This window comes from Cinclus cinclus, chromosome 1 (assembly GCF_963662255.1).
Source record: "Cinclus cinclus chromosome 1, bCinCin1.1, whole genome shotgun sequence".
Classification (NCBI taxonomy): domain Eukaryota; kingdom Metazoa; phylum Chordata; class Aves; order Passeriformes; family Cinclidae; genus Cinclus; species Cinclus cinclus.
The window spans coordinates 112,751,609-112,777,386 of NC_085046.1; the positions used below are offsets into that span (position 1 = coordinate 112,751,609).

The window sequence follows — 25,778 nt, forward strand, 5'->3', positions numbered from 1 at the left end:
TAGAGGAAAAGGACTACTTTGCCTCTGCCACCTGTATTAATTTTGCTTCAGAACTCACAGCTCTGATGTCTAATTTCTACTCTATTATGTTCCTGGCTGCCAGTTAACAACTCATCTTCACGCCAACACAACTCCTTAATGTTGAGAAAGGAAACAGGTAAGTTACACTCCCCTAAGCCTGTAACAGAAACAACTTATTCTTTGTTAGCCTTTATTTTTAAAAAATTGCTTCATTTCTGTCTCCTCTTGCAAAACACAGTAAATCTAAGAACTAGCAATTATTTCTCCTACTTTTTATGACCTCAGAATAGGAAGAAACTAGCTATAAACTGCTGAGCTTCTCAGCTTCTTTTGTTCTTTTAATTTTTTTTCCCAATCTGTCTTGCTATATGTTCCTGCTTAATCCTAACATTAAGACCTTTAAGAACACTACAACATCTACAGAGCAAGAATAGTAAGAACATATAGTAAGAATAGCTCCTACTGAGCATCTCATACCACTGCACTCCTTCAACAGGACCAGCAGCAGATTCTTATGATCTGCTTTCTCCAGAAATCTTTCAGTGGCAGATGCTTTCAGATAGAGAGACAGAGTAAGCACCTTCACACTGCTTATTATTGCAAATCAGCAAGTCAGTAAGCAACAATTTCCCTCTCCCCATTCTAATGTGCTTGCAACACTTACTATTGGAACACAATCCACATCCAGAAAAACTAAGCACCTGCCAAGACCTACATTTCCTATTCAGGATACCAAGTGCTGCTGGAAAACAGCATTACAAGTTGTTACAGCTTTCCTGTATTATTCACAAGGCACTTGGCAAGCGTGCACATAAAACTAGTAGGATCCATGAACATGAAATGGTACTCTCACAGTGAAAACACCAAGCCTAGGTACTCAGTTCTTCTGAATTATCTTAAACAGGACCAGGAATTTTCAGGTAATGCAGACACAGTATTTCAACTAATCACTCTCACATGGGTATTCTCTTCTGCCTTTACAGAGGCACCAAGAAAAGATTTTTGGAGTAGTAAATAAGAATAACTTCTCAGTTGGACAAACATATGTATTCAAAATAATATCCAGTTAATTAAAGCTTCATAAGGTAAAATTTATCAGATACTAGTAACTCCAGGGTTTTACAGCACTACCAGTAGGAAAAAGAATCTTGAATTAAAAAAGAGAAATCACTAGTGCCTGTGTTAACACTGGGATTTTTAGTCAATCCTATTTAAAGAAGGCATTGAATAGCAGATATCTATTACTTGTAATAGCCTGTATATTACCTGTAGCAAAAGCTCAAGTTCACAAAAAAATACTCAACAACAACAACAAACCCACCAGAGAATAAAACTTTCAGCTCATTGCTATGGTCCAGCAGAAACAGCTGTGCATCAGCGACATTTGAGACCTAGGAATTTGTGAGAGAAGCACAGTAGGGCTGCAGTCAACAGATACTTACCCGAAATGCTGCAAGGATGATCCTGGTTACTTTCTCTTTGACAGATTCTTGAAGAATATCTGACAGCACAGGGACAATATTGTACCGACGAAGATATTCACACATTTGAGGGCTAAATGCCAGCAGCCACACACAAAAAATCATCTGATACTGGAGCTGAAAACCGCATTTGTTGCTCAAGACACCCATGATGCTAAAAAATTGACATAGTACACATTTAATTTTAAGTAATGACTACATAAGTTGCATTGTTCCAATCTGAAACATTAAAAGAAATGGTAACAAAAATTTATTTGAAAGAGCTACTGAGGATAAGCATACAACACACATTTCACAGTAACCTGCATCACTATTTATCATTGTATAAGCAGCTTGTTCAGAAAGACATCTTTTAAAGAGATGGCTATTTCTCAGCCTTAGAGCCATAAAGTAGCATTTCCCATTTGAACTAATGTGGTACTGTATCCATGTTCTGGGTTGCCAAGACAGTTTTTCTACTGGTATGTTTAAAGCATTGTTTGTCATTCTGGAGAAACAGAGAAAACTCAGCTACTCCTTCAAACTTAAGAAATAAACAAAACAAAATCTACACAAATTTAAATTCATTCCTTAATTGTACTTGTCCACAGGCATGCCTGAAATGAGCTGAAGTATTCATTATTTAACAGCAAGTTCTGAGAAAACAGCTCATAGATACAAATACACCAAGTACTTCTAGAAAAATAAAAATATCACAAGATCTTCAAGAAGACATCATGCAGAAGGTCTGCTCAGCTAAGTTTGGAAAATGTATTAAGCAATATACAGGTAAATTTTGAAATGGGTAGCTCAATTTAAAACTTAAAAAGGAATCTACATTCAAAATAATTCTTTAAAAATTTAAGACAAGTTCAAGCATGGTAAAATATAGGCTTATTGTAGTACTTTAATACTTGATTAAAAAGCCTCATTGGTTTCAGCAGTGTCGACTTGACAAATAGGAACATCACTTGAAGAACACGTCACTAGGAATTTTGGCTTTTCTCCATTTTCAGTGTTAAGTAGTATTTTTCATTAAAGAGCAAATTATGTACCAACCATCCCCAGCAGAGGCAGAGATGACAGAAAAACTCTTTATAGGCAAGCATTTTTTAAATAAGATTAGTGCTGAAATCCTAGCCTAATGCAAAGTTATTTATTAAGAGAATTGGATAAAAGAATGACGTACTTGAAGCCATATGTGGAAAAAAATTAGTCTTCACACTAGAAAATGTTTCTCCTTTCACTAATATTTTCAGACAGAACAGTTCCAAACTCAAATACCAGGATGATTAGCAGAAACTCATTTCATTAGTCCTTGTTCTATTAAAAAATAAGCTGAACATCTTCAGCTCAAGACAAGTGGTTATATTCCTGTTCAGATACATATTTAACCAGCTCTTCTTGAACAGGAAAGTTGCATTAAAGTTACATTAAAGTGTAAGTTTCATTTGTCTATTTGACTCTGTTCATGTTTGAAAACAAATCTCTTCTGTTTGCAAAGAAAACAGCTGTCTATTACAAGAGAGTTCTATTCCAAAAAAAGGTCACTGGGGAATGTACTACTTGTAAGTGCATGTATATCCATATACATTGAAATAGTTGCTCACCAATTTACTCCATCTGCTTCTACCCATGCAAAGCGGTATTCATTGACCCTGAGCATCAGCTGCAGACATCCAGCAACACATTGTACATACTGGGAACTCTGGCCAAAAAGAACAACACATCACTTCTTATCAGAAGAGTCAGGTAGTAAGTGCTGAAGTACAGTTTCCCTAATTAGGCTTTACTGGCATAGAAGGAGAGAGTTCTGAATATTAAAGAAGTGTTATGCAAGAGACACCACTTTACATTATCAGAACATTTGAACATGCCTTCCTTCAGTATATATGAATGAAAGCTGTCTTTTGTCTGAATAAATTTGCCAGAGCATGTTTTTCTCTTCTTACTCAATTGTCAGCATTACCTTCACTAATACTAATCATACATTAATCAGATATGCTGCTGATAAAATGTTGTTTGCTTTTTTTCCTCCCTATCAGCTTTTTTCTTGAAAGTCTCGTGGCAGCTCACTCACATAACACAAGATCAAACCTTTCAAATATTTAATGAACTAAAGAAGTTAGGCAATCCCATATGAAAAGAAAGGAGGCAATAAGCAGAATTGAAAATAAAGAGTAACTCATTCTGCGTCTCTCATGAGAGATTTAAGTCCTTTATGTAAAAACTAAGTCTGTGCATCTGGGCTCAAATCAGCCATCTCCCATTGAAAGTATCCATTTTCACACACCATGCAAATAAAACAGCTATAAACACACAGACATCTCTCCCACTCCAAATAATGCATTAATTTAACTGCATCACCAACCCACTGAATTTGGAGTTTTCTTTTTAAAGAGTCTGTCATAAAAACATTGTCTTCCAACACTATTATAATTGAAATTTTGTAATGGATTCCAGCTCTCATTTCCTACATAAAATACTACAACTGCATCTCTAATTTATTCTGAAATAAGACAGGACCTGCTTGGAAATCCTGCATAAGCTAGATCTGAAATCCAAACACTAACGAAGTTAAGACAATACTTACCCACTTTAATTATGCTAAAACATATTTGCATTCTGCTGCTCTGGGACCCTGCCATGGCACAGTATATCCATGCAGTGCCACAGTTCAATGAATACTGATTTCTGAGCAAGTCAGAGGAGCTCATGGCCCCACAGCAAGCTGTGTGTGCTGTAGAACTATTTACTCTTTTATGGATGTATGACAGAGGGCTGTCAGTCTAACAAAACCTAACAGTAGGGAACACAGATCTGCACGTGAAATACTGAAATACTTCAACTTATATAATCAGGCCATTGTTTTACATCCTACCTATAGTCTTGCATAACAGTCTTGCATCTTTTCTACTTTACGCCCCAAATGGGGGTAATATAAGAGGCTTCTCCTCTACAGGAAGTCAACACTTTAAAGCCATGAGTACTCTTCGAAGAATAACAAATCCCAAGTTAAGTCTTCTGAGAAGCTGTGACCACTTTCAGGCTGCAAAAGGAGCAAAATACCAAACTGAATTCTACTCCACACTCAAGAACTATGATAAACTGCCTCATCATGCCACACCAACACAGAAAATCCAGTTAGGATGATCATTTGCCTTTGTTATATTGCCACAGTTCATCTCCAAGTTCAGCAGCTATTATAGCTACAGGAAATTCAGTATTTCAAAAAATATTGATACAAAAAGGACAATCTATTTTCCTCTGAATTCAAGCTATTCAAATATGAAAAGCTTACGTTTTGAAAGCACTCTTGCAATTTCATGCCACAGTGGTTTAGGGGCAATATCAGCTTTAATATCTGATGTGTCCTTTTCCAAGTTCTGCACAGCACAACAGATAAAAGCTTCTCGGTTTCACATTTTTTCTACAAGTCCAACAGCTCATTGGCAAACAGATAGTATTGAATCACAGAATCATTTGGGCTGGAAAAGACCTCTAAGATCACCAAGTCAGGGACTTAAAATCGTTTGAATATTAAATTAATTTTATAGATTTTTTTCAATTTCTAACAAAGAGTATCCTAGATGCATCTACGGCTTTAACAAAACAAACTAATTTGTAAAATATACACTTCTACTGCCAATATTCTATGTGAAATCAGTGTTTTAAAATACTTTTGTTTCTTGGCGCCATCACCTGGCACTCTGCTGTACAGTTCTGATTCCAAGCACTTCTTATCACTGGCACCAGAAGAGATCTGTGCCTTAATCCGAGGAGTGAACATCACCTGCCCAAAACAGCAGAATGACAGATCTCAAAGATATACTCACATCACTTGTGGAGACTGCTCCTGTATCCACAGAACCCCCTGTACCACGTAGCTTCTAGGAAAAGAAAAAATAAAAGTTTAAAATCAGAGTTGTTATTCACCCTTAAGGAACAGTTGTTACCAAGTTTCTTTCAGTTCTCCAATCTTTCTAGTCATTAAAAAAAATTAGAATATATTAAGCAGAAAAAAAAATCTAATAGATTACCGTAATATATTGTATTTATTTCCTACACACACTTCATGTCTAGAAGAACGTGCTTGGAACTGATCTAGTACATCAACATTTTTAATTATTTAAGTGTGGATTTATTCAAGACATCTATTTATATCAGAATTTGCAAATTGTACTCTTGCATCTTTCTGAAGGAAATTCCAACTTTAAGATTCTCCTTCCAGAAGAAAAAAATTAAAATTCCTTTTTAATAAGGCCAGTTTAGAAAACTATGAAAAATATATAATTAATAAACCCCCTGAATGTTTCTCAACTCTCCAGAATCCATTTCTACTACATTAAGAGAATGAGAGACAAATCACTGTTTTGAAGGAAAAATAACCAGAAATTAATACAAAGGACAATGATTCATCTTTGAAGGACAAGCCAGAAGTTAGTGGATCTAACTGAGCTAATACTACAAAAACACTGTCCAAACAAGTCATAATTTATTCAGTTTCAAGACACAGAAATAAAAGTAAAGGCTTTGCAGTACAGTAAACCAGAAAAAGGTTTTGATATTCAGTTTCTGCTGCCATGTGACTTTTCTTCCCAGCAAAACGCTCTGATAATCAAAATAGCAGAGGCAAGACAAAAACACCCTCATGTTATATTTTCTCAGTGTCCAAAAGAAAAAAAGTGTTCACCAACAGAAAAGGCAAAAAGCTTTATCATTAATTTACATTTCAAGGACTGGAGTAAAACACTCAAAATACTAAGTTAAAAACTAAGTGCTTGACTAAAGAACATTTAGCTTTAAAAACTACAAAGTAAAATTTCATTTAAAAAAAACAAAAACAAAAATATACCTCTTGTTTGCCCATTTATACATTCATATTCTTGAAAAGTTTCCAAAGTTACTGTAAAGTTTAAACAAAAGCAGCTTTTTACCTGTGAACTAAGCTGAGTTTTAATCCAGTTGAAATAGTAATTCAAGTCACTGCCTTCCATAAGCTCCCTCCCCCAAGCAGCCAGTTTGGCAATAATTCTTGCTGCCTGAAAAAGAATGCAATAAACCGATTTTTCAAACACAGCAAATTCAGAATTCAGTGAGAAGTTCTGTAAACTTCGGAAATCAATTTTAGACAAAAGACAGTCCCTTACAGATATCTACCTGTTTTCTATGGAGGGGACTATTCATGCCTGTTATCAGTTACCTGTAGCTGTTGAAGTCCACAAGGCACCAATAAAAAGCTCAAAAGAAGATGGAGGGAAGCTGTCAATGGGCTACTGCTACTGCTGTAGGACACCACTACAGTCAGAAATCAACCAAAAGCAAAACACTTGATGGTCTAACACATGCAGGCTTGATTTAAACAACTATGGCATATGCCAATACAAATGTACATAGTATTGAAGGGTTCTTGTACTTAAACTGAAGGAAGTCATCTTCAAGAAGGGAGAAGTTTCAAGCCCAGAAAAAGAAGAGTAGAAAAGTAAAATGGAAAGTACAATTTCAGAATGAAGTTGGGGAGTAAAAATGTAGTCAGGTTAAGAATTTTCTTGATGCCTATGGCTTTAAGAATACTTAAATAGGAATATATTTCTACATCAGCCTTTCCAAATTACATTTGAAGTAAATCTACATTGCAGCCTGCAGTTAATCTGCAAAAGCATTTGAGCCAGCTTACATATAAAGAGGCAGTGTAACCAAGAGATTACTGAAGCAGGGTTTCATTTGTATGCACACAGTTCCATGATGCAGTGAGGACGCTTCCAACCACCTTTCCACCTTACCGCATTCACATGTGCAGCACCACCACCACTGATTTCTAAAGGGATTATAAGTGTGAGGCTGGAACAACAATCGCTACACTAAAACGTGTCAAAACCCCTTTTAAAGAAAACAATATCTGAATAATACAAATCTGAGTAGAGAAATGCTGACCATCAAAATTTCTATACCATATGCTTAAAAACCACCATTACAGAGAGAGTAAATAGTTTACACTGCAAGGGTCTAAAAATTATGTTTTACTGGCATATTTGAGCAGTCAGCATTGTCTAACAGCTCAAATTGCAGTTCTGCAGGATGGGTCTTCAGCAGCACTACCACCAAAAAAACCACAAAACAAACTGCATTGGCTAAAAGAAACCCCAGCCACCTCCTCCCTCAGCTGCACCAAGAAAACTGATTCACATCCATGGAGTCAACCAATTAGATTAAATAAATAAATAAATAAATAAATAAATAAATAAATAAATAAATAAACTAAGCCTAACATTTTTCTTGAGAGCATGCCAGCTCACTGTTCAAGTTGCAGTACAGCCCCAAACACAGTTGCACTGGTGACATCCCAGGGCAAAGAGCACAGCTTGCTTGGTGTCCTGGAATCCTTGTACCAGTTCTGCCCCCACAGCCTCATCCAAGGCAGGTTTCTAGCTTGACTCTGATTTGACTCTACCATATCATTCCAGCACAAACATACACAGCGTAGAACAATTCATAGTTCTGCAGTTTTCTCTTCCTCAAGCCATAATATAAGTTTCACTGTTGGAAACTATGGTCTCCTCTAGGAATTTACAGTAATACAAACATATTTTTGCCCTACAAGACAAAAAAAAAAATGCTGAAATGAAATTGCCTCTTCCTGCCACTGATAACAGAAGAATATTGAGATTCCAGAAAAGCTACTCCATATAGAGCAGCAGCAAACAGTAGTCAAAGCATAGCAAAAACCATACACTGCACATGGCTGTAATGGGTTTGGCTGGAATGGATTTAATTTTCTTCAAAGCACTCCATATGATGCTGTGGTTTAGATTGGTGTCCAAAACAGGGCTGGTAATGTATCAATGTTTTAGCCGCTGCTGAGCAGCACTTGAACAACACCAAGCACTTCTCTGTTTCTTACTCTACACTTCCAGTGAGTCAGCTGATAAACTGAGCATATGAGAAAACAAGGTTCATCGAGGTTAAGGTATTTCCTTTCTCCCAAGATAAGAACTTAAATTCTAATATTTGTACAGCATCGACTGGCAGTTGCAATAAAAGATTTTCAAGTATGTTTTACTGCAATTATTGTTCTAAAATCCCTGCTTTTCTGAATTTTTAAAACCTTCCCGAATCTCCCAGAAATAAACCAATGTTGATTAACAATGTAATTTTGCTTTTTAAAATGTGGTTAGGCGAAGCTTGTATTAAGAATGACTTGTCTAAACTGCAAGAGGAAAACTTTCCAGTCCAGGCAGAAGTTTAGCTTCAACTCCCAAAATCTCCTGAAGAAAAACAGAACCAGTATTTTTCTCTACCATCTTCAGAGACAGTTTCATTTAAAGCTTACCATATGCACAGTGAAGAGATCTTGTCGATTCAACATTGGCAGAAAATAGGACCATGCAGTGTTTTTACCACGTTTTGCATAATCAAAGAAGATGCAAACACGCTGATGATTTTCCTGTAACAATTGACAGAGAGGAAAAGATCACAGACTTGTAAAAGCATTTGACATAAAGCAGTTATTTGTTCCTTGGTATGTTGGCATAGATTATCAGAGTGTATCCTGGCTTGTAAGAACCCATGGAAATTTTTCAGTTAGACTGAAAAATTACTTGTGGATACAGCTCATTTCAGCACTCTGACATTAAGCTTGGGGATTTGGGGTGGAGGAAACAAACCTTGAAGCCCTAGTTGTAGCCCAGTACTGCAACACCTGCTTGAGCAAAAACACGTATATTCTTTTGAACATGCAAGTGGAGTAAGGCAAATGAGAAACAAGCTAAACACTGTAATTTTTTAAGAATAACACTACTCTTCATCTAACTAATTATGCTTGATTAAAGTCCATGCAAAGTTTTCAATGTACTGCTACTTCCACACAAGAGCCTGCTGCTTAACTTCTTCTATAAGTGAAACCTTGGGGGTGTAAATGAGCCTTTCCATTCCTCTCAGTGGGAAATGATCTCTTCTATCCCAGATCAGGCTGCAACTGATTCAGCAGTTATCTCAGGCAACCTGCATATCTATAAGGTGACACTGCCACCAGAAGTCTGCTCTCCAGAGCTCCTACCCTGAGCCACAAGAGACCACAAGTACCTGAGCCTAGGCACTGGGGTCTCTAAGTATTTCCCCCGATAATCACTATGCAAAGCAGCTGTTGCAGTTCTCCTTAGAGCAGGCCAGAGAACAGGCCATACAATCATGTAGGAGAAAGGAAAGCTCTGCTGTTTCCTAATAGCTTAGGATATAGACAGACTGTCCCAAAATAATCTCACATTTGAATTCTTGCTTTTCCTCAAGGATTTCTGTATGTTTTCTAGCCTGGTGGATTGAAAGCTTTCCATCTGAAGAGATGTCTCCTCATTGAAGTCAAACTACTGACACCAAATATACAACTCCTATCAAAGAAGGCAAGTGAGAAACTCGCAAAAGGACAGTATCTCAGTCTCCACTATCCAGACATTTTAGTTTTCCAACTCCCCTTGCTAGAAAAGCTCTTCTCCATCAATTCTGCACCCTGTTGTTAATTCTAGGGATGAAGAACCATCTAGGCAAGCCTCCTTGTTGGAAAGTGATCCATTAAGCACAAGAAGACCTGAACATATCCATGATTCAAACAGTGCCATCTTACTAAGCCTTAGAGCTTCAACCAATCCCTACTTGAAAGTAACAGCTCTTACCTCAAAACACAAGTTTCTCACTTTTATTCGTCCAATTCTCTTCCACATCCCCTGCTGGAGAAGTGAGTGAATGGCTGTGTGGTGCTTAGCTGCCAGCTGGGCAGCTAAGTATTGTACCACATTTTCAGGCTGCAAATTGCTGCCCCCCAATCACTGACTGGGGAAGCTCAGATGTCACCAGTTATAACCCTTACAGCGATCCATTCTCTACATGGCATGTATAAAAAAGCACCCAGAAATGTTCTCAAAATTTGTTGTTCAAATTATGAAATACATAAAAGAGTAAGATCTCAGGGACACAGAGCCTTTGGTGGAAAGCTTTTACTTTGAAGGCTTGCTTGATGAGAAATGGCAGTTCAATCAAATAAATCACTGTTAGCATCTGAATGTGCTAAGCAGTCTAGCTAAGAAAGATCAAAACTTAGTAGATCAATGAGTTCAGTTTACAACATAACTAAGGAGGAGACAGACAAGTCTGGAAGCAGAAACGCTGAAATAATTTCAACATGCTGTCAGTCAGAAGACTTGTCTGGTTTGCTGTTAAGATGCAGGATCAAGACAGAAGGGAAGGAGTGGAAAACTCCCTGCAGCCCTGAAATATATAGTGCTGCACCTTCCTAGGAAGTTACTGACTACACTGATAAAAAGAAAATTCTGAAGCTTTCACATCAACAGTCCAATAATTTAGCAGCTGTCATTTCTGAAGAAGCATAACCCAGTTTGGTTGGTATTGCTACCTGCACCAACTAGAGTGTAGGTTCTTAAAGATTTCATAAGTAACAGACTGTGCAGTGTGACAAGGTCACTAATCCAAAGAAATTGTTCCAAGAATTTATCAGATTAAGAGAGTAAAAAATGTTTCCTTAAGGATGGCAGTATGCCAATACTCTCCACCTTCAGAAGTAAGCAGAATAGCAATAATCTTGTATGGTAGATGCCACACTAATTTCAAATTTGCCAGTGTTCAAAAGAAATCTTTCTTAGAAAGGTCATCAAATCAGTATGTAGAACTGCTGGAACAATCCCAAACACTCAAGTAAGGTTTTGGTGAGCTCAAAACACAGTTGACATAATTTTTACCACCTCACAAGCAAAGCATAGAAAGATAATAGAAGAACTACAGTCAGTCATTATCAGACAAAAGCCGGATACTGCTACCTGCAATAGTTTCTAAAAGTTCCAGCTATGAAAAGCAGCTTCAAATATTGTTTGTCTCATGAAACTGCAGAAAACATACTTTCTCAAGGCAAATTTTACTCAGTCAACAGCACCGTGACAAGCCATGTCCTTGAACAATTTCTTGCTTAAAATCTTTGAGTGTACTGAATTAAGACAAGTCAGCAAAGACTGGAGACTTCATATCCCACCACAAGAAAAATGGGCAAGACTATTTACATGAGCGTGTCCTGACAGGACAAGGGGGAATGGCTTCAAACTAGGAGTAGGTTTAGGTATTAGGGAAAGATTGTGAGGCATTGGAACAAGTTGCACAGAGAAGCTGGGGATGCCCCATCCCTGGAGGTCTTCAAGAACAGGTTGGACAGGGCTTCGAGCAACCTGGTCTAGCTGAAAGTGTCCCTGCCCACAGCAAGGGGGCTGGAGCCAGATATTTTCAAGGTACCCTTCTAACCCAAATGATTCTATGCTTTTATGACACTGTGGGTTCTTGTAACTAGGCGGTCTGCAGAGACCCTGCCCTAAACTCACAATCACACCATTACTGGCCAATATGCTTCTTTCTGACAAGAATTTTACACCTTGAAAACGTGCAACCAGGGGTTCATAAGGCTCCACTGGCTGTATGATCCATCCCCTGAACATGACCAAAACAAAACAGAAGTCCTGTTCCAGCCTTGCTGAATGGAGGTGTCACAGGTTAGGAAACTCTGAGATAATGCCATGTGGATGCCTGCACACAAGCCTTCTATCCCAGTATCCCAGAATAATGCAATCACACACAGCATTGCAAAAGTCAGCACAGCCTTTCAGATACTGAAGCAGAATTTCTAAAGTGAAAAAGGCATTCAATTTCAAACAAAAGCAAATATGTAGGGTGCACCCATATCTCTATTCTGCTGTATCACTATAAAGCCTGAATAATTTAAAGCCATTATATTTAGCATTAAGAATTCCATACATGCCACTTCTGGGGCAGGGTAAGGCCCAAAATACAGCCAACGTCATGAAGTCAAGAAAACACATATCTAACCACTTATGACAGAAACAACAGAGCAAAAGAGAAATTACTCAAAACTACTTTCTATGACTACCTAGAAGCATTCCATCTGTTCAAAAGTGGGCCAGTGAAAGCATTACCCGTGGGGTATTAATTCCACAGTGCAAGAGATATCATCAGCTATCATATACTGTAGCTGCAGGCTATGTGCTAATGCCAAAGCACATTAGCAAAACAAGACCTAGGAACATTCACAAATTCAGAAAAAGAGCAAGTGAAATTATGACTTCTCTGGCACTGATGCACAGAAAGCAGGACCCATTCCTCACAAAAGTAGCCATAATAAACAGAGTTCTCACACACTGAGCCAAAATTTGTCATCCAATGTGTAAACCAAAACAAGGTATTTCCAACTCCGTGTCCTAATCAAAGAACGACATTGAGGATCATTTTCATCTTCTCTACTTCTTGATGTTTGCATCACACTTGAAGTAAAACTAAATGAGAAAAAGTGACCAAGGTACAGATGAGTAAATTGCTGCCACCACCACTAGCTATTATCCTATTAGCCTAGATGTCAGGGCACTCACTTAGGGCTCTAGTGTGAAAAGAACATGAAAGAGCACCATGGTCTCCATGTTATACAAACTGTGCAGAGGTTTACGCTTTTCAACTTGCCTGTTGAAATACTGAATATCAGAGCTGGAATTGGAATTCACATGGTTCATCTCCTAGGGGAATACCCTAAAGCAATAGCACTAAACACATTTCACTATAACCTTGGATCAAACATATCATAAAACATGAGAAGAGAAACTAGCAAACACAGACAGTTCATGTGAGTACTAGGAAAAAACCTCACACAACTCAAGCCATCTTGTTACATCACTCCAAATGCCTTCTCTTAGCCAACTTCAGAGTAAGGAAACATAAAACCAGGATTATCTGATTTAGTAAAGTTTCTTCTTGAGTTATCCCAATCAGCACAGCAGTCCTAAGACCAAGTTTAATTGCCTACTCTTACACGCCAGTGCTGTCCACAGCTACAAAGAGCTGTATGTTACACTGAATTAAAAGTTCCTGGTTTATAATTAAACCATGCAGAATTTCAAAACATGTTGTCCCAAACAACCTAACTTACATTGGAAACCTGAAGCTGCAGAAACTACACCTTCTTGCTGAGGGTGGCCAAATTAACACCTTCATAGGAAAAGCTTCAACAACTTCAAGTGAGAAGTCACAGCCTCCTTACAGTAACCACAGGAAAGGGCTGAGATCACAAGTCACAGAATTTTAGAATTGTTTAGGTTGGGAAAGACCTTTAAGATCACCAAATCCAACCATTAATCTAACACTGCTAAATCTACCACAACATAAACCAATATATCAAATGCAAAAAGAGTTTAAAAAAATTCTGCAAATTAACATCACATGAACTGAAACCACTATGAAACACTAGCCTTAACAACCAAGTTTTGAATTAAACATAGTGTGGAACCAACAGACAAGCATAGAAGGTTGTTTTATTTCCAGAATTTGAACATATTACAAGCTAAGTTACCCTTACAATTTTAGGTCTAACACTTTATTTCTGAAGACAGAATCTGAAAATTTAACAGAATATTTTTAACACAGTATGACAAATACCTGAAAACACATTAATTACACTAAGGAAATATCCAAGCATGCATTTAAAGACTTAAAAATAATACAGATTATTAACCTACTTGCAGCATATCATCAACCATAGTCAGAATGTACTGAACAGTCTGTTCCTTGGAGATATGAGTCATCAAGTTTATAAATGTTTTAGCACACTAGAAAAATAAGAGACATTAAAATTAATATTAGCAATTGTCTTTGTTCCTTTTGATAATATAAAACAGGACCTTATTAATTCACAGGTAAGTCTTACATAAGCATTAAGCATCCCAACATCTTATTCAATTCAGTAAGAGATTAATACATTTGACATTATCTCACAAAGAACATTTTCTGTCATATTGGTTGCTACCCTTTACAAATTGTTTTATGGCTTTCAAATTAAATAAGTACTTGCTAGTGAAAGTCATCAACATTCCTGGTTCAAAGTCAGATTAGAAAAGCCTCCTTCAGCACCCTTTTTTCATGGTAGTGAGAAGATCAAGTAAACTGACAAAACAGCAACTAAGAGTACAAAAAAATTTCAGCTATTTAAACAGAGGGAGGAAGACCAGTAACTCCTCTTTTGACTTACTATGTACCTTGTAGAAAAATTTTTGTTCATCTGTAAAGAATGTTACTATTTCAGCAACAGGCTGAAATAGTTACAACATTACTTTTCAACTTCCTCCTCCCCCTTCACCACATCCAACTAAAACAGAAAGAAATCCAATTCTGAACTGCTACATCGTAATTATATAGAGTATATACAAGGTATAACACATGTTTTTGTTACTATACAGACTCTGTTCCACTAGGTAACAGTAACACAGCACAATTTGGAGAGAAAAGGAACACAAAACCAAAACAAAGAGCCTAAAAGTAAAGTGGGAAAAAATAGCTAGAAATGTTTGTGTTGAAAACATCCAGACTGCACCTTCTTCCCTGCCTCTCCCAATCCTCCTGATGTCTGACATTCTGTGCTAGAACTTCAAGCTGAAATTCTACTGATTCAAATATTATTAAAGTGTCTTTGGGCATCCTGCCTGGACTCCGTAAGGGCAAAGGGCTGATTCAGTCCTGAATCACCTCTGTCCAGTGCAAAAGCATCATAACTTACCATGCCTAAAATGACACAAGACCCCCCCATCTCTAAATGAATCCACCTCAGCAGTCAATGGACTCCATGCTGTAACTAAATTATAATTGCTTAGCTAACTAAGCAGCAATCTTACAGAAGCAGCTGTCACCAATAAACTATAAACAAAAAAAAAAAAAAAAAAAAAAAAAAAAAAAAAAAAAAAAAACTCAGAAAGAAGTGACTCAAGTACAAGTGTGCGTGATTAAGTAAACTGGGATGAGGGAAGACTTGAGCTAGCTTGTCCCAAAACAGAGTCAAAGTCAGAGGAGATTTAACAATTATTTACTAAGTTTTAAAAATAATGAAATAACATCCATATAACTAAAGAAAAGTAAAAGTATCACGACATAAAGCTTTATACATATTCCATAACATCTTAACTGTATACAGCCAACAGTAAAATAAGAGTTGATACAAAAAATTTGCTTCCTCCCCAATAGAGACTTCATTAAAAGAAAGTTACTTGATTGCCTTCTGTTTGCAACAACTCCTGTTTTTCTTCTGGATTTCTTTTCTGTTCAAATCTTTGAATAAATTCACAGTCTTCACCTGAAATCATTTGACCTCTGAAAAATAAAACATTAAACTGTAAGTAACATGAACAGTAAGTTGGAAATAACTGTACTGGGTTCACATGGCAAGGCTTCGTTAGTAGGGGACTGCTTGGGTGGCTCCTATGAGAAGACACCAGAAACGGCCCCAAGTCAGACAGAGCCAATTCCAGCCAGCTCCAGGACAGACCCACCACTTGCCAAATCTGAGCCAGTCAGTAATGACAGTAGCACCTCTGTGATAATATATTCAAGGAGTAAAAAGTACTGTGCAACAGCAGCCATGAGACAGGACTGAGAATATGTGGAAGAAACAACTCTGCAGACTGCCAGATCAGTGCACAAGGAGGAAGAGGAGGTGATCCATGTGCCAGAGCACAGATTCCACTGCAGCCTGTGGCAAAGACCATGGTGAGGCAGCTGTCCCCCTGCAGCCCATTGAGATCCTAAGCAAAGCAGAGATCCACCTGCAGTCCATGGAGGACACTCACACCAGAGCAGGCAGACATGCCTTACAGGAAACTGCAGTCCATGCAGGTTTTCTTGCAGGACCTGTGACCTCAAGGGTGATGTATGCTGGAGCAACCCATCCCTGGAAGTCTGGAGTCCAGAAAAAGGATCCGTGTTAGACAAGTTTATGAATGACCATAACCCATGAGTGGGACACCTCCGGATGGAGCAGGGGAACAGTGTGAGAAGGAAGGAGCAGCAGAGATTGTTATGAACTGACCACAGCCTCCATACCCCATGCCCCTACACTACTCAAAGCAGGGAGGCAAACTGAAGCAAAGTTGAGCCTGAGAAGAAGGGAGAGGGGGTAGGGAGGAAGGAGGTGGTTTTTAGATTTTTTCCTATTATTGATTGACCTACTCCATTTAATCAGCAATAAATTAATTTAATGCCACCAAGTAGAGCCTGTTTTGCCCATGATGGCAAGTGGTCAGTGATCTCCCTTGTCCTTACACCTCAACCCCAGAGCTTTTTGTCATGGTTTTTTTTTTTCCCCTGTTCTTTTGATGAAGAGAGAGTGTCCTGTCCTGATGGACACCTAGTGACCAGTCAATGTCAACTCACCATACAAACCTTGTTTTCTCTATCTTGAGCTATCACAGAATCATAAAATGGTTTGGTTCAGAAGCAGCCCTGAAGATCATCTGGCTCCAACCCCTCTGCCATGGGCAGGGATGTCACTTACAAGATCAGATTGCTCAGGGCCCAATCCAACCTGGTCTTGAACACTTCCAAGGAAAATGCAGGCACAACTCTCTGGGCAACCTCTTCCACTGCCCCACCAACCTTACAGGTAAGAGTTTCTTCTTCACATCTAATCTAAACCTGTCCTGCTTCAGTTTAAAACCGCTGCCCTTTGTTCTGTCACTATCTTGGTGGCCCTGCTCTGGATCTGCTCCAACAGGACCGTGTCTTTGTTGTGCTGAGGACCCTAGAGCTGGATGCAGCATTTCAGGCAGGGTCTTGCGAGGGCAGAGTAGAGGAGATACAGTATCAACCATATCAATTTACCAATGCTGTATCCCACAAAAAATGTAACAGGTGCCTTCCTGCAAAGGGTCTCATGTTAAAAAAAAATTGAAACTAATGGTGGCATAGGCACTCAAAAGCCTTCTCTATGCATCACCTCTTAATAGCATTCTCTGAATAATTTTTAAACTTCCAGGGCCTGAATGTAATGTCAGTGCTAAGAATTGAAATACACGCAGCTAGCATGTTATGCCAAAATGATAATACATAACACGAATAACAGCAAGAAATAAGTGCTGAAAAACAAAATTAATTGTTATTTTAAGTTTGCTGTAAGCACTGAAGAAAATTGTAAGGAGAACAGAGATCATGGCTCCCAATTTATTTTTAACTTTCACTAAACACGTTTTGAGTTTAAAAACTGATATGCATGCAAGTTCATCCAAACACATAGCAAGGGGCTTGATATAGTCAACTGTTGTGGACATCTATAAGATAACAGATGTCTACTTAATCTTCTCTTCAACTTGATATTCAAGAGGTTACTGCCATCATCAGTGCTATTTCAGAAAGCTGTTGACTCAGCTGAAGAGTCAGACATTCACAGAACACTACTGGGCATTTTTTAATAATACAAAACTTCACAAGAAATAAAAAAACTTGTCAAAATAGTACAGTCAGGTACTCTTCAGGTAAGAAAAGTCATTTTAAATTGAGTAGTCCTAAAAATAGCCAAGACTTTAATAGGTGACTAGCTTTACTAAGTAATACCAGGAGCGTCTCAGGAAAGAAGAAATTCATGCAGTTACAGGGGATGAAAGCATTACACATTCCTGCTTCAGTTATTTCCAAGACTCATCTCCTCTTAACATTTCCACTGAATGAAATGCCTCTTCCACTTTACAAACCTATGTAGCATGGACTCTTCACCCATCTTTTCCATCTTCAATGTCAGTTTTCAGATATTCCATGACTAGAGATTACATTAAAAATCACTGTAAACTTTACAGGAAGTATTCGCTTTTTTTTTCCCCCAACTGGCTCATCTGGATTCTTAAAATAGAGAAACTAGACATACAATGTGTTGTTTTCTTTCCTCTTACTTCAGTGATTATGTCTTGAGTATGGCCTCGTCACAGAGTGATCTTTTATCTATTTACTATTCAAGAAAAGAACATCAGTAGTCCAGTGCCATTCCTGTATTCCAGCTGCTTTGTTACAGATATCCTCATATGCACTGAGGAAAGGTAATCCAGATTTACTAGATGGAAGATTCCTAAAGCCAGTGGTAGGGTAATCCTTGCCCAACTTCTGCAAAAACTTAACTAATTATAGATGAATCATATGTGAATAGCCAGTGATGACCAGGCTGCTACCATGCCTTTTAGACTGACCTATGCTCTTTCTTGCCTATTAAGGATGGATTTGAATAGTTATGGAAAGAGGTGAACAATTTATCTGCCACAAATACTGGATTTAAAGACCCATAACTAGAAGCTTCTTTTGTTTCAAATAATGCAGACCAAGCCCGGGACTCATGGATCATACTGATACAAAAGTAACCAGATAAGCTGCTTGTTTATAAGAATATTGCCATTTACAAAATACTTCAAAGATGACATAAGATGAACCCTTAATTTTCAGCTTTAATGTTGGAGAAAGCCTCCAAGAGAGATACTTCTTTCCAGTCAAGCTATTAGAAGAGGTTGGCCAACTGCAAAGGAAAAGAGCTTTCAAGCTTTTGCTTTTATCCCACATTAGGCCACAGGAAAAAAAAAAAAAAAGAAAAAAATATGTGGGGATTGATATTGCTGTGAGAAAAAAAAGACACTAAAGTTTACTCTTTATCGCTTTGTTAGCACCACTCAAAAACACACCTTCCAACCATACAAAATATTACAAGGGATCTGACAGTTTTTTAAACAATATGTTAATATTTTATCAAGGAACTCATACATCTGATTAATAATTTTAGCAATTTAAAATGCATCCATTTCCATTAATCTCATTTTAAAACTGAAATAACTGACTATACAGTAATCCCACGGGGGGTGGGGAGAGAAGAAAAAAAACAGCCAAAAAACATGAGAAAGTGCAGAACAGCCTCAGAGAAGCTGATACGGAATCCCATGGTGCTATTACACATTTTCCTCATCCCCTCTTCAAAGCAGCAGACATTTCCCAGCACCTTTTAGCAAACAAGCAACCAGCGCTTCCTTCTATCCCTCTTCCTAGCAGCCACTTAATTTGTTATTTTCCAAGATGTGTCTGTGGTCTTTTGCCAAGATAGAAGTCACTTTGAGCTTCAGCTGTGTCTTGGTTTCAGCTGGGATAGTAGCTGGTGCAGTTCTGTGTTCCAGATCTAGTACAAGTCCTTTTTTTTATTTTTTTTCCCCCCTCTTCCTTTTCTGTCCTATTAAAGTCTCTGTCTCAACACGTGAATTCTCCCTTTTTTTTTCCTCCTGTCTGATCATAACAGGCTTAGGTCAGGAGCTCTGTAAGTACCTTTCAGAGCTCTGTGCCTGGGATACCAGGAGGTGCCTTTAAGAGCACTTGCTAGAGGAGACAAAACTGAAACTCTAGGATTTAGAAAGCATGAATTGCAAGACCTCCATTTTTAAATCCTCCTGATGGATCAGAGTGATTCAGAAGCTTGTGATTCCTTCTTTTAATTATGCATTTCCTCCAGCAACTCTTGTTCCTCTTTTTTATTTTTTTGTTGCTGTTTTCTTTTTGGATTTTTTATTTGAATAATTTAACAAAAGACACTCTAGAGGTTAGGGTATTTTGGTTTGGTTTTTACTTTTTTGGGGGTTTTAACATTTTAAAAAATTACTATATATGCAGCAAATACGAAGCTCATATGAAGCCATCATATCAAGGCATAATTTATTTTATCCAGGTATCTACAGTACTCGCATGTACCTAGAGACACTAAATTTATCCAATTGCTCAACAGTTTTAGCACTACAAAATTAAAACAGTAAAACAGACTGAATGTACCCTACAAGATTCAACCAGATCTGAGGGGAAAAAAAAACAAGAAAAACCACCAAAACAGAACCTCCCTCCAGTTCAAATTTCCTCTAAGACACTTTTAAAATCTGTGATATTTAACCTGCTTTAGAAGGTTCTTCCACCAGGAAAATAGAACAGATAATTTAGCATCAGAATTCACAAACATGCATGTGAAGTATTTGAAAACACACATGAAACTATGCACAATTTGGCCATGAAGTTATCTCATCTGATTAAATATGAAGTATTGTCAAATGCTGTGCATCTAGAAAACCTACAGTGCAGTGAGGTGCAAGTTAAACTCCGAAACAAGCTAAATTTTTCATAGAAATCTTTTACTACCCCAAGTAAACCAAAACCCGCTTCAAGCAAGTGAACTCACCCTCCCCTAGCATTCTGACACCCCGAGACAAATGCTGAAAGCAACCACACAGAGCAAAACAGTGACTGCCTTTGCAGGTTGGCACCCACACCTCTAAACTGCCACAAGTCTCAAGATCCAAAGGCAGCAAAGTCCATACAGAACTAATGGCCTCCACAGGCAGACCTACACATCATCTTCCACTGCTACAAGCTTTGTTACTTTCTTCTCCCTCATACACACACACCCTAGCTGGAATCCAACATGAAGAAAGGATAAATTTTAGCACCAGAAACCAAATTATTTTTCCACAGCCTGATTTTGTAAGGAGCAGTGAACACACTAGCAAGCTGGTAGTACAGACAATTGTCATATTTAACAGTATACAGAAAAAAACATCAAAAGTCAGCAGTTGTGTGTTAGTGTAATTTGATATTTAGTTTACAGTTACAACCTTCAGAGATGGAATAAACACTATGTCAGTTAATCTTTAGCTTGAACTGACTTTATACGAAGTCAGGCTATTGAAGTCTGACAAGTTACAAGTAAGCCATTTTACTTTTACACTGAAGAACAGAGAGAGAACTTCAGTATGTCCTTCTGCATGACCCTGAGTCAAATGCTGTTGCAAGTGATGCAATCTTTAAAGCACCTTTATACACATACAACTGCCACAGGCAGAGGAGAAATAACATTTCATCAGAATTTGTTGTGAAATTCTTTTACTTCAGCTACATAAGACTATCTATAGTTTCTTCAACTACATAAGTACTGTCTCTAGTTTAAGAAGCATCAATCATGTCACACCTGAGCCGATGTGTTAACTCAGTGAAAACAAAAATATTTCCTCTAATTTAAAAATATCTGATGACTTGAAGTAATGCCTTCATATAATTATGTGCAAGTTTATTACAGTAAGTGCAGACAGTCAGAACAAGGAGCTCAAAAGAGAGAAAACTGTGCTTTTAAGTTCCCCATTTTCCTTCTGCTCTACAAACCAGACCAAACCATTCTGACTTGTCTCGAACAGATGCATCAAAGAAAGTACTTTCCACTCATTTAATAATGTGCTTAATTCCAGAAATGAATCAATACAATGTAACTGCACTGACTGACCTTCCAAGAAATCCCTTAAAGCTCAGCCTCAAAGACATCATTACATCCAAACCAGTCCATTGTAAAAAAGGACATGTCCAAATCAAGGTATGAGTTTATTTCCTTTGGAGGCACCAAAAGTTCTGCTGATGTTTTTCAATAACTCATAATGAGGCAACTCCTCAGCAAAAGAATTAGTTATCTTCAAGATGCTCCACAATCCCTCTGGCACCATTCAAGTTAATCCTTGAAGCCAACTCAGCCAGACAGCCAGGCTGTTATCAGCAAATATAACACAAAAATTACATTTATTTCAGAGCAATAAAAAAAGAGGACACACTGTTATTGACACACAAAGGACACCAAGGATCAAAAAGTCTCACTAGTTCTCTCATAGGATCACAAACAATAGCCAGATGCACTACAATAGCCTCCAAAACCCAGCTAATTCACAGGGAGGAAATAACTAGTTTACTCTTCCTTCAAAGATTCCAGAACAAAACCAAGTCAAATTCTACACATAAAATCTGAAAAAGAACCCTGCCCTCTAGTCAGAAGAAGTTCTATAAAAATTTGCTGCCAAATTTCCAAACAAAACTCCCCATATCTTATACTGCACCAGAGAAAGAGAATCCCAAGAATGAATGAAAACGATTAACAGCAGACCACATAGTCAAACAAATAATACTCCACAAATACAACTCCTTGTCAAATAGAACCATCCCCTATACCAACAAAAGTAACGGATTTTTCTCACCAGCTCTACAGAGATGCAGTGAAAGAATCTCATATTCACTTCTGAGAACAATGAACAACTGTACTCCCACTTTCATCCCGAGTAACTGCAAACAAGCCGTTCACTGCTGCTAGGACAGCACAGGAACAGCTGGTCAGGTATCCCTGGGACACACTTCCCATCAGACAGATAAGAGGGGCACACAGTAACAGCAAAAGCCACTTCATATGTTTGAAAAGTGCTTGGGAGCTGCCACTGTCAGGTTACCACCCCAACCTTTCTCTTTTGCCTGCAAAGCCACTCAACCAGGAACTGATCCATCTTAGAAACAGCCTAGCAAAAAACAAAAAAAGTTTTCTCAGAAGATCAGTTCCTTTGTGTAGATTTATCATGCAGATATACAGTCATACAGAAAAGAATAATACAATTCAATGAATGGAATAAGCAAGTCTGAAATACACAGGACAGGGCAAAGCAAGTAGTCATTAGTAAGCTTCCACTGGGTTAGCATTTCTCAGCTTACACGTGTAAAGTTTTGCAAGGTTATTTAATATGTGATGTATTTATATGTACCACAGTAATCTGAAAAAAACCTGTTTTTTTAAAGTGGTATAATGTTGATAATCACAAAGCATCATCAGTATAGTTTGTGACTCTACAATCAAGAAGACTTCTTCCACTTCAGTTACAAAGCAATTAACTATAAAGTAATTTGCTATTATAAATAATAATTTACATTTTGTCAATATTTCTCATACTTACCTGTCACAAGGAACAGGCTGCAAGAATGTTGCATTTCACTTCAGAGTAGTGAAAGTTTGTTTCTTCTCCCCTTTTCCTAATTCATCCATAAAACTTTTCCTCAGCTTGTCTCTTACCTCCTCTCAGGACAATATTCCTCTTGCTTCTCCTAGAGCCACCATACCCACACAAAAAGAAACTCTGAGCTTGCCTGAAACAGCACCACAGCTCTCCCCAGACTGAAGTATTTGTTTCAGCCTACTCCCTGATTTACTTGCTTAAACTGTCTTCTAGTATTAACATTCCTTTACTTAAGATACAACTTATTTTCCTGGATTACTACTCCAGTTTTGCTAGCACAGTTTGTAATCCCATAAAAAGCATTTCAGCAATAGATATACCATACCTACACTTAAGACAATTATTGCTGAAAACTCTTCTTAACCCAGCAATCATCCAATAAGGCTAAAATTGAGACTAGTGTTTGAATTATAAGGCGGGGGGGGGGGGGGGGGGGGGGGAGGAAGCAGTTTTACCACGCATTTATGCAAACCTATACTATTTGCTATTACAGCATTCAGTTTACAAAAGCAGAGTTCCCCTTCTGGTAATAAGTCATAAAAAAATTTTCCATAGCCACTTCCACTTAATGTAGGCTTTTTCCAACTACTTCCATGCAAACAGAACATTCTTCACTGCAACATAATGCTCCACTGTAGCCTAAATTCTCAAAAAGTCTAACACTTAAAAGGGGAAAAGAACGTGGAAATTTTTTACTTACTGGAGATATGACTGCCAGTTTACTTTGTTTGCCCGAACTTCAGCAGCTTTGGCAGCAATGATGTTTGTTGGGACAGCAGCATCTACAGCACCTCGGATATCCATCTTGACTGATAATTACAATGCACCTAGAAAGGCAAATCAGATTTGAGACCTCTTATTAAACAGCAGACTATTTGTCCAATATATTGAAAAAAAGAAAAATCTGTTTTCAGGTGTCCCATTCCTTAACGCTGTACTAGTTACTTTTTGAAAAAAACCCAAGTTTTTATAAAGTATTTAAAACGTGGCTTATTGGAAGCAAACAAAAATAAGACATACCTACACACTCAACCATAATCCATCCATAAGTTTACTAAAATAAAAGACACACACCATTACTAAATAACTCCCAGTCTAGTGAATCCTTAAACAATGAAATCAAGTTATTTGAAATTAAAGGGCTCTTCTGCACATCATCCAAGTAGCCCTACAGATAAGAGAACCTGTCTTCTTTCCAGGGTTAAAATTCAGTGCATATCCTCCCCACTCCCACACATTAGGAGCGATTTACTTCAGGTATTTGTCTAAGAGTATTTAGACATTAGAAAAATGCAAACTACAACTTCAGGGGAAAAAACAAAACTTAAGTATATAAACTAAAACCATGCTACACAGACTTAACAAGAAAATCAGGATCTTCAGTGTACAGAAAGCAAACCGAAAAATAAATACGAACACAACCTCTTTATCAGGCTATACCACATTACCAGAGGTAGTGACCTTCACCACTTCTTCCTCCTTCCTTTAGGGTTTTAATCTCCACCTGACTTTGATGCCAAAACAAGAAGTGTGTTGGCAGAGACTTCAGATCCAGCTAGAGCTGGAATTCCTTACAACATGAACTGTTCCCAGCCTCTCCATGCAGCCTATTTCTGGACTGTTCTGGCCTCCCTTACACACCAAGCAAGAGCAAACTGGCACATTCAAACCTATCCCTAGCAAGCACATCTCGCTTGCATGAGGGAAAATACAAATCTAACAAATGAAAGGGAAAAAATGAGGAACTGTCCTGGGCAAACGGAGGAGGACAAATGCCCTCCCTCTGAAACCATTTCTGTGAGCAGACACGCACACAGACGGCACCACTATGTCCCTCAGTGACAACTGAAAGTCTCCAGGCTCCAACTGACCCACCAGCTGCAGTTAAGCCGAAGAAGCAGAGAGGCGCCTGGCACAAGGACAGGGAAAGCCCAGGCACGGTCCTGCCGCTCCCTGCATAGGCTCACCGGTACGGCCGCCTCCCGAGGGGCCCGGCAGAACCCAGACCCTCGCGGAAGCAGCGGAGCCCTTCGCATCCCCCCGGGGCCGCCAGAACCCCCACGAGAGGCCGTGCGGCAGCACACCCCGACCCCGGGCTCCAACGCGCCAGGGCCCGGGGCAGCTCCCACTCACCGCAGGGGCGCGCCGGCGGCGGAGGGCGTGCAAGGATAGAGGGGAGGAAGGGAGGGAAGGAAGGAAGAAGAGCGAGAGGAGGCCGCGGGCAGCCCGGGCAGCGCCGCGCACCCGACGGCTCCGGCGCTGCCGCCGTCATGTGACGCCGCTCACGTGAGCGCGACGGCGGCCTGCGAGGGACATCCCACTCCGCCCGCGCTTGCGCGGAGCCCGGCGTGCGGCTGCGCTGGTCTAATGCCTGGGCGTGTTTAGAGCTGGAAAATATACCCTTTGCATATATCCATACATGCCAGAAACCCATAGGATTGCTTGGGTTGGAAGGGACCTTCAAAATCATCTGATTCCAACACCCCTGCCATGGGTGCAGCCCAGGACAGGGTTGGCGCTCTGGGCTGTGAGGGCGCAGTGCCGGGTCCTGTTGAGCTTCTTGTCAACCAACACACCCAAATCCTTCTCCTCAGAGCTGCCCTCAATCCAC

The 25,778-nt window shown here is 38.8% G+C and overlaps 1 protein-coding gene across 2 annotated transcripts in view; it reads right to left on the bottom strand.

Annotated features, from left to right (window-relative positions):
- ATP6V1H (ATPase H+ transporting V1 subunit H) overlaps positions 1–25,425 on the bottom strand; it is a 47,685-nt gene extending 22,260 nt beyond the window's left edge. Inside the window, exons 1-9 of one of the 2 annotated variants that reach the window (XM_062488980.1) lie at positions 25,301–25,425; positions 23,868–23,994; positions 15,569–15,671; positions 14,051–14,140; positions 8,812–8,925; positions 6,419–6,523; positions 5,318–5,371; positions 3,092–3,189; positions 1,464–1,656 (exon numbers count right to left, since the gene is read on the bottom strand). In XM_062488980.1, the coding sequence (XP_062344964.1) occupies positions 1,464–1,656; positions 3,092–3,189; positions 5,318–5,371; positions 6,419–6,523; positions 8,812–8,925; positions 14,051–14,140; positions 15,569–15,671; positions 23,868–23,971 (861 nt within the window). In that variant the 5' untranslated portion in view covers positions 23,972–23,994; positions 25,301–25,425. Of the gene's footprint in view, positions 1–1,463; positions 1,657–3,091; positions 3,190–5,317; positions 5,372–6,418; positions 6,524–8,811; positions 8,926–14,050; positions 14,141–15,568; positions 15,672–23,107; positions 23,256–23,867; positions 23,995–25,300 lie in introns of those variants that run through there. The other variant, XM_062488990.1, reaches the window with a different exon arrangement.
- Positions 25,426–25,778: the final 353 nt, after the last annotated feature.